General features: G+C 40.9%; 1 protein-coding gene across 1 annotated transcript in view; it reads left to right on the forward strand.

Moving 5' to 3' along the window:
* Positions 1-9,388, forward strand: part of slc1a7a (solute carrier family 1 member 7a) — a 51,067-nt gene extending 41,679 nt beyond the window's left edge. Inside the window, exons 5-11 of the mRNA XM_088598659.1 lie at positions 489-714; positions 1,503-1,602; positions 2,090-2,323; positions 4,559-4,753; positions 6,108-6,242; positions 6,795-6,894; positions 7,499-9,388. Coding sequence (XP_088454785.1) covers positions 489-714; positions 1,503-1,602; positions 2,090-2,323; positions 4,559-4,753; positions 6,108-6,242; positions 6,795-6,894; positions 7,499-7,744 — 1,236 coding nt within the window. The 3' untranslated portion in view covers positions 7,745-9,388. The remainder of the gene's footprint in view (positions 1-488; positions 715-1,502; positions 1,603-2,089; positions 2,324-4,558; positions 4,754-6,107; positions 6,243-6,794; positions 6,895-7,498) is intronic.
* The last annotated feature ends 523 nt before the right edge of the window (positions 9,389-9,911 follow it).

The following is a 9,911-nucleotide window of genomic DNA, read 5'->3' on the forward strand; positions in this document are numbered from 1 at the left end:
AGACCTACAGTACATTAAAATGGCAGGTGGTAGTAATGCACGTGAAAGGAAGTTTGATGTTGCTGTCCACTGACTTCAGGGAGTTGATGAATAACTGGTGAAGTTGGAAAATCTCCCCTTGCTTGCAGGGCCATCTCTTGATACTGATATATGATCTTTTGTCTCAGTTTGATTCCTTACAATCAATTTGAAAAAGTGTGATTGGTGGCTGACTCTATTTGACTGGAACATTTTATACTGTTTTGATTTTACATTTTTGCTATGTCATGAATACTGTCTTGCCAAAGCATCACAGTTTTTGATGCACTGAATCTGTGTGAGGGGGTCACATTCCTTTCCTGAAGATGAGATAAGACGGGGGTTATCCAGTGTGTCCCAGTTCAACTGATCACCGGGAGGTTTAAACAAACTCGATAGGGACTGTGTGCTGACACAAAGACTTGCGTGCCTTCCCCTCATGCAGTTCTTCTTGTGTCACACCCTCGCAGTACCAAACGAAGATCACGCAAATCATGAAGTCGCCCAAGTCAGCCGCCATGACTGAAAGCACCACCCGCAGGATTCTCATCTATGGGATCCAGGACGACAATGGCACAGACATCCAGAACTTCTCCCTGGATCTTACACCCCCTCCCGATGTCATTGTCCGCTCACTCCCCGGAAGCAACGAAGGCATGAACGTGCTGGGGATTGTCATCTTCTCGGCCACCATGGGTAACTACATCTGGCTGGCTTTCCTTCATACAACATGACACAGCAGCAGTAGAGCATGCAAAACACAGAGAGATTTTTATTTATCATTTAGGAAGAATATCTATCCATCCATGTTCTTCATTCAATTCAGTGTTTCAGGTCACCAAAGCAAGGCTGGGTACACTCTGGATGGGACACCAGAACATAGCAGGCACACACAGACACAAACATGTGTACACTCACACCAAGGCCAATTTTCCCAGACGTCAACTAACCTACCAGTATGTTTCTGGACTTTGGAAGGAAATCAGAGCACTCAGAAGAAACCCACATAAATGCTGGAAGAAAATACAAACTCCATGCAACTAGCATGCCAGATCCAGAAGTGAACCCAGGGCCTCAGCACTGCAACGAAGGGATGCTAACCATTGTGCCACCATGCTGGCCACAATGAATATTTTCTAGTGACACCTTCAACAAACTAACCAATTGAACGTATCCATTCATTAGAAACAAGAAAGCATATGCAAAGAAAATTCTTTATTTTAAGCACAGGTTTATAATGCAACTGTCACATGAGTAAAAAAGTTCTGATGCTGTTTTTTTGTGGCTATTACCAACCTTTTGAAGTATCTTATTAAATCCACTTCTTGTTGGTGGATCACTACACCAGCAGGTATCGTTTCAAGGAAATCCTTCAGTCGTATGAGAGAATTGACAGGTTTTATTGATTACACATTTTCTTTAGTGTTGAAAACGAATCATCCATCTGTATATGCAACTAAGCAGCTGGGTCTCTGTGTCCACAGGATTAATGCTGGGGAGAATGGGACCAAATGGGAGCCCTCTCGTCAACTTCTGCCAAAGTCTGAATGAAGCTGTCCTGAAAATTGTAGCCATAGTTATCTGGTAGGTTCCTGGAACAATAAAGTAAGGAGAAGCAAGAGATCCCTAAGCTCAAAGAAATCACCTGAGCAAATGGAGAAACGGAGACAAATAATGGCTTCTGAAAACTCAAGTGAAAACTGTCAAGTACAGTGATAGCAGTTTTCTAAACTGAAAAGTGTAAATAGCAGTATTTCGTGTAAGAATAAAAAATGTATAATTTTTACAGCCCAGCCACCATCAAAGGCAATGAATGTTGATAAATCATAACTCGGTCCAGGGGTGTCAAAGTGCAGTGGAAAGGTTCTAAACTAAATCAGATCACATTAAGAACTTACCGAAATGATAGAGAACATATCATCTTGTGAAGATATGTAGAGATATTTCTGAAGAAAAAAGAAAACTGAATTACTTTTTAGAGGAAGAGGTTTATCTCCATGAGACTTTAAAAAACATGTTAAAAACAAGACCTAGTTGAGACTCATCTCTTTCTTTGTTTTGTGTTGTCTAGGTACTTTCCCTTCGGCATCGTCTTCCTGATTGCTGGAAAGATCCTGGAGATGGATGACCCTTCAGCCATTGGTAAAAAACTGGGCTTCTATGCCATCACAGTGGTGCTGGGGTTGGTGCTACATGGCCTCTTCATCCTCCCCTGCATGTACTTCTTCATCACCAAGAAGAACCCCATTGTCTATATCCGGGGAATCCTGCAAGCACTTCTAATCGCCCTGGCCACCTCCTCCAGGTACTGCCTCCTGACAGAAAGCTATCTCTTTCTCCCTGTCTGTTGGCAAAGGGTCTTGTGTACTCTCCAAACAGGTTTTGATTTTAAACATGTGAAAAGAAGAATCATTTGAATTACACACAGATGTGCGTATTTGTTTAAAGAATACATTCTTGCTTTAATAGACATGCACATATTTTTGTTTGAAAGGAACAGCCTGAAGATTTGTTATGGACTAATATTTGCATGTCTGATGAATGGCTTCACGTACAGAGTCCATAACAGAGTTCTTGAGGGCTCCTGAGCAACCCAGCCCAGTTATGGCACTCGTTAATAGCAGAGATTGAGGCCTAAACTTGTGCAGTGACCCTCAGCTAACTATGACCAGTATGGAATTGCATGGTTGCAGCCGGAGCTGAATAAGTTTGAGCTGGCTAGGGTTTCTTTGGCTTCCTATGCAGCAGTGAACCCTGGAATTTGTTTGGACCTGCAAGTTTGCAGTGTTTTTAGGGAGAGTCACATCACCCCTCCAATCCATGGTAAATAGAAAGGCACTTGTGTGCTTCAGTGGGTTAAATGGCTCCACCGTGCATGTGTCAGAGGAAAGTGTGCACATTCTTCACACCCCCATACTTGTACAAAGGTCATCTTCAGCCAAGGAGATTAACAATTGACCATTCAAAATGTGGACAGTATGTAAAAAAATAAATGTGCCTTTCAGTTGAGTAAAAAAAAAGTTAATTATCCTCTCAGGCATTCAAATGAATGGAGTCAATTAAACGTGCACTGCAGATACAATTTCTCGCCATTTTATTTTAATTTCAGATGTTCCACAAGAATTCAATATAATTGTTTATCCAGAACCACAGCTCCCAGTAGAATTTTTTTGTGCATTCTGAACAAACCTAAACCTAAAAAAAATATTTGCACACAAGTCTTATTCATATTTTTTTATGAGGATGATTAAAATCTCCATTTCTGACCACCCTGAAGTGTTAGATGAAACACATAATCTTTATACACTTCCTTGTGAGTTGTGCATTTTTCCTAGATGCATTGTTTAATCTCTGGAGTTGTGAGGATCAGAAACCATCTGGTTGCTATTGAATGAAATATGAAACTGGGAAAAGCACAAGGGTAAGGACACTGCCCCACTGTGTTAACAGGAATTGTATCCCGCAACATCTGGGCAGTTTGGATTAAACTCTGGCCCTGAAGAAAAGCCTAGAGACAGAGCAGGAGGAAAATTTTGTCAGCAATAAAAATGAACACTTATATACTGTATAGCACTCTTTAGAGCTGGATTGCAGTGATTTACTTGCATTTACTGTCACACACTATTTAAAAAATACTTCAATGTGAGAATACTGCAAAGTAGAGTATATGATTCTAATAACTACCCAAGAAAAGCACTCAAAGAGTGAGAAAGATAATTAGATAGCATTATGAAAAAACAGTGTAATTCAGATCACTTTCATACTTGGTGGCACTTAATGTGAGGAAAGGTAACAGCTAAACAACTCCAGGGGTTGCTGGAGTCAATGCTAGAGAGCAATTTAGACAACACCCTAGATTCAGAAACGCCATCACAGGCACCACAACAGTCTCATTTCATCACACCTGCTGCACCTTCCTCCAAGGAAACCTAAGTAACCAATATAAATTATGATATGCACTGTATATGATATAAATAAAAGGGTGACCCCCTGCCATTCAGAGTTTGAATGATTTTGACCAACTTGCAGGAGTGACATGATTAATCGTCTCATTTGAGACTTTAAGAACTGACACAAGTACGACCCCCCAAACTCCAGTCTCAAGTTTAAAAAAAAAACAATCCAATGAACTAACAAGCATCACTATGAGCAATCTGTTCAGTAGATTTTCTTTGTTTTCCCATTTTAACTGACTAGTGAACAGTTGCACAAACTGTCTAATAAAACTGTTCAGGAGCATCAAGATATTTGAGATGCCTACCAGTCTGTATTCCTCTGCTGTAACAGGTTTTGAGTTCAGGGGAAGGCTGAGATTATGAGTACAGTTTGAGCTAGGGTCAGCGCTGGAAGTAGGTAGGGTGTTAAGGTTGACAGATAGAGAAAGAGTTCAATTTAGGGTTCAGGCTAGGGGTCAAGGCTGGCACTGTGAGGAGAAATGCGGTGGTTCTGCAGTTGTAAACGCCAGCTCCATACCTCTTGGAGTTTTTTCTGCCTGTGAGAGTGTGATAACAATAGGAGTCTTGGCTGCCTCTCCCTGCAGCTCTGCCACGCTGCCTATCACCTTCAAGTGCCTCCTGGAGAACAACCACATCGACAGGCGCATCATTCGGTTCGTGCTGCCTGTGGGCGCCACTATCAACATGGATGGCACTGCGCTGTACGAGGCGGTGGCTGCTATCTTCATCGCCCAGGTCAACAACTACGAGCTGGACTTCGGCCAGATCATCACCATCAGGTAGGAGACACTGCAGTGGCTATTACAATCAACATTGTTTTTATTACTTGCAGATCCAGTTTTGCTAATTTATTTTCAACAATTTATTTTAAAACAATGTTATTGATACTTAACAAATGAAATGTATTGTAGACTGTTGTTGTGAAGTTTGTATGGCCTTTAGTGACTGAACCTGATACACGGTTCTCTTTTGACCATTTATGTTAATTTGTTAATATAATTTGCATTCAGCATTCTTGGTTAACTATGGGCATAATAAAAATGTATCAAAATCTTTGCAGGCTTTAGAAACAATGAAAACAGAAAATTATTCATTCAGAAAAATGAAATGTACTTATAGTACCCATTTTCAAAGAACTTTGAAGAAGGAAATCTCTTAAGGATGAGAGTAGTGCTTTCAATGGGTGTATTAATTCCCCAGTCCTCTTGTGAGTTTGAGTGAAAAATTAGTAGTTAGTCTGTGGGGAAATGATCTAATAGTTTATTTTATCTTGAAAACTAGAAGTGACAGTGTACCCACTCAAGAGATAACATTCTGAACAAAAATGTTGTGAAGTTAATTAAGTTTTTGCCAGTAAAAAAGATCGACAAACTGTATAATACATGTTGATTTATAATTATTTTGGATGAGACATTAAACCAAGGTCATGATCACAAACCAGTCATTGAAAATCACCATGGCACTGTTGATAGGAATAGGGGTGTTAACTCAGGTGTCCTGTCTGAAGTCCATCCTGGGTTGATACTATCTGGCCTCCATATAGTTTCCTCTTAATTCAATTGATGAAGTGGTTTCTCAGTTCTCCACCTGATCTGCTGTATGGTGAGGCTGCTGATGTTTCATGGCTAATATCAGTGATGGATATATAGTAGGAGATGCAGGGTAGAGCAGTTTTGGGATCTTTTCGGATGAAGGTTTTCTCCCATCCCCCCCAATCATGTCAGAATCATTTTCCCATTGTGTCATTTTTACTGTTGTATCAGATACAGCTCTTCCTCTCCATGCAGCAGCAGTATCAAAACGTGCATGGGTTAAGGAGATCTGTGGAATCGTGCAAGGTTTCGCTTCTGCTGACTTCAGAGATTATGAATAATCTTTCAAACTTTCCACATCTGGGAAACACCTGGGTCTGTCCACACACATCTGGGGGAAAGAAGGGGAATGGGAATGATAAACAGTCACGTGTTTCTGATATTTTTCTGCCTGTAGTCACTTGACTGAAACTGTTTTATGAAAAACAAGCCAATCTGGGGATGAATGTCAAGAGACAGCCGTTTAAAAGAGTAGGATGGTTTCACAATAACAGAAAATACAAATATTAAAGACATTTCTCTTCTCTTTACTACTACAAAGCATCACCGCCACAGCAGCCAGCATTGGAGCAGCAGGGATCCCTCAGGCTGGACTGGTTACCATGGTGATTGTGCTAACATCTGTGGGATTGCCTACTGATGACATTTCCCTCATCATCGCTGTGGATTGGGCACTGTAAGTATATCTTTCACACTGGTGCAGCCTCTGGCCTTTTTTATTTTGGCTGAAACTTATGAACTCTTAAACTCTACTTCTGTCAAACTTATTGGTGGAAAATGTCTCAAACTTACATAAACAACTTTCTGAATGTGCAAGTATGTGAGTCAGTAAATTTCTGCTTGTAAAGCTTAGATATTGAAGAGCCTCAATGTTCATAACTACCAAGAGCCTAACAGATGATCACACTCTGCACAATTTCCTGTACATCATATATTAATTATGACATGATCTAGCTGGCCCTCCTTTAGTCAGTGTGAGTGATAGTAAGCTTTTTAATTTGCTCTTTTGAGATGCTGGCAGTGGCTTGCAGGGTCTGACAGGGCAGGTTGAGTTTAGTGAGAAGGATCTTCTGCAAGTCTTATCATACAAACATCACACTGCCCGCCAAAAATAACAACTCACATTCGTTTACTGTAGAGCTAATCTACTTCTGAATTGTTTCTAAACTAACCAGACTGCTGAAGTTTATCGACTAGGTGATTTACATAAGTCCTTCCTGTTCTCTAGGGACAGATTCAGAACCATGATCAATGTGATGGGCGACGCCCTGGCTACAGGCATCATGGCCCATATCTGCCGGAAAGACTTCAACAAGGAAGGGGATGAGGTGAGGCCCATATTTCTCCTAGATAATGCTCTTTAGCCAGAGTTCTACATGACACTTTTAAAAAACATTTTTTTCTATACAGCTTCACCTCTCAGTCATTTCTCTACACAAAACTATGTTTCTAGCTTTCTATGCTCCAGGGGTTAATGCAGAGGAGAATGGGCCCAAATGGCTAGCCTGTGGTCTGAATGAAGCTGTCCTGAAGAAGCTCTACTATATAGCAGAACTGTAGGAGGTTTTCAAAATTTCATAGCAGAACAACTGTAGCACTGTAGCATAATACTCTGTAACTAATAGCATGATTAATAATGGCTCTCTGAATGTAAGTGCTATTAGGTGACACTTTATATAAGGGGGTTGCATATATTCATTTATAATTTCTTCATAGCCTGTAATATTTTAACAAATCGTGGCAACATTGGCAATCATCTGGTAGGAAATTACCTCTGCGAAAGAAAATAACATTTTGAGAATACAAAAAATCCAATTTTGTCTCATATGTAAATGTTGTCGCAAAGCATAAATGGCTTTTCACAGCTTGGGCATTTGTCAAGTGTCACTCGGAAGCCCTAGACTACAGCGATCCCTTTCTCTTTCCCATCAGGTGCCCCTGATCTGCGAGACAAAGCCCATGATCAGCATCCAGCAGCTGATGGCCTACCAGAAGAACGGGTGTTTCCAGCCCCCCCTGGGCGGCAAGCTGGAGCACGTGCCCCCCGACGTGGCCCGCCTCATGCAGCTGGAAGAGGGTGTGCGGCCGGAGAAGAAGAAAGTGCAGCAGCTGCCGCCGAAACGCGCCGAGAAGGACCACTGCGCCATTGACATGAACGGACTGGAGACCAACGTATAGGTGCTGCCAAGGCAGAGACTACAATTCACGAGCAACACCCATGGGAGAATTCTGTCGTGTGCTTTTTTTTCACTCCAGTTTCTCTCAATTTTGTATTAATTTTTTTTTTTTGCTTTTTGTACAAGCGTACTGCATTGTCACATGCTTGCATGAGGCTGGGTGTCTGTGTGTGTGTTGGGTGAGAGTATTTCTTGGGAAGGCAGAGACAAATTTCAGAACAAGAGGAGGTCACTTGGCCGTTCTAGTTGGTTTTCTTTCGCTAGAAGCAAATCGCAGCATCTGCTCCTGTTGGCCACAGAGATGAGAGAACCAGAGCGACTGTATGCTTGGGAAAGAGAGCTCAGCTAGAACTGTTACTGTCACCGGCTGGTGGAGAGGAAGAGTTATGAACAAGAAGTTCAAGACATTCAGCTCTCAGAGTTCTCTTCACTCAGGTCAAAGGCATACTTAATGGAAGGCAATGGCAGGAGGTACTACAGAAACATCATTGTCTTCTGGTTCTCCAAATCCATTGTGCAGCTACAGTACTGGTCAGAGTCACATGCAATCAGAATTCACTGTGTTCTGCTTCCTCTTGGCCGATGTTGTCTACGATGTCTCAGGGTCTTCATAACAAATGCTCTTTTATTGCTGTTGTGGGTGATGTGGTCTTGTTATGTGCGCAGGTGTGAGAGTACCATCAGTGTGTGTGTGGATGTGGATGACCAAGCTGGTTTACATTACCATTCCTGAGTGCACTGTCCCTGTTTGAACACCCCTGTTTTGAGCCAACCTGGACTACATACGAACAGAAAGTGCAGACTATTTTGTTCTCCTTGATGCTACTGCATTTCCTGCCCTTTTGGTTTTTGTTTTATAGGTTTTCTTATTTAGCTTTTTTGCTCCCACTGGAAACAAAAAACCCTGGAACAAAGCACACATCTGCAGATGCCAGAACCTAATGTCAGGGAGTGTGCCCCAGAAATGTTTGAACACCTACACTGCCTGCAAGCTCCTTCAATGTATAGATCTCATCTTTCTCTGTCATTGTCTGTCTTTTTTTGCAAGACTTTTATTACTTTATAGCCCAGTGTCTGACAGATTTTGCAGTTTAAGCTTCAGGAATTCTTTCAAATGATTTCCTGCACAAGCTCAGAAAAGAGGAATGCCCAAACACCAACACAAGGGATAAACAGTATAGATTTTGAATACAGTGTTATCATATTTATGGGATGTCGTGTTTTTTTGCACTGGATCTACAATGCATGGAGGAATACCACTTGTCTCACCTACACAGACTGGGTAAGAGGTGACCACTAGCACATCAGAGGATACTGTTGGACAGAGATAAAACAGACTCTGCCTTGGGTCCATAATTCCCCGAAGATGGCTAGTCTTTGGTCTTCGCTATTGTCCCAAAAGGTAGTGTATTCCCTTCAGTTATTCTATCTTCCAACACATGCTGCAGTGTTGATAGCCCAATTTTATTTTTTTCCTTTATTATTAGTGTATTGTTTTATTATCACTGTTCATGAACTTACAGAATCTGCTGTGCTTGGTGTGACAGAGATCTCACACTTTTTAGTACTGGAGCTGGATGATTATTATAAGGTGGACTAACCACCTACTGCAGTTCACCTACAAAATAAATATTCAGTTCAGTAATGCCTTGGATTAAAGCTCTTGTAGAAATGTGACAATTCTACAATTCAAATAGAAATTTTTCTGCCTTGTTTGAAGACAAGTCAATTAACTTTTTTGTCATAAACTACGCAATATTTTCAAAACTTGTGTAACAATTCCAGCGACTACATTTTGCCATCACTTGTATTTAAAATTAGCCAACTGAACAAAATCAAAATGTCCCTCTTTAAATATCTATATTATAAAAAGAAATTCAAGTCAGGTAGTTTTGATTACTTTGGTCTTCTGCAGTGCTAAGTTTAAGATGCACCTAAAAAGCTGGTACAAATTATACTATGAATGTTGGAAAAAAAGAAAACCTCATGATACTTCTTTACAATAGCAGATCTTACAGCACAATCCTTGATTACTTTCATTGATGGTTTAGCATTGTTATTTCAGAGATGTTGTATTTAACGTCAGCTATACTTTTTTAACATCACTTTATTAACCCTTTACAATTTCTTGCATGAGGAGTTTGTCTTTTCACATACCCCAGCTTGCT

The sequence above is a fragment of the Lepisosteus platostomus genome, chromosome 11 (genome assembly GCF_059453375.1).
Source record: "Lepisosteus platostomus isolate fLepPlt1 chromosome 11, fLepPlt1.hap1, whole genome shotgun sequence".
Classification (NCBI taxonomy): domain Eukaryota; kingdom Metazoa; phylum Chordata; class Actinopteri; order Semionotiformes; family Lepisosteidae; genus Lepisosteus; species Lepisosteus platostomus.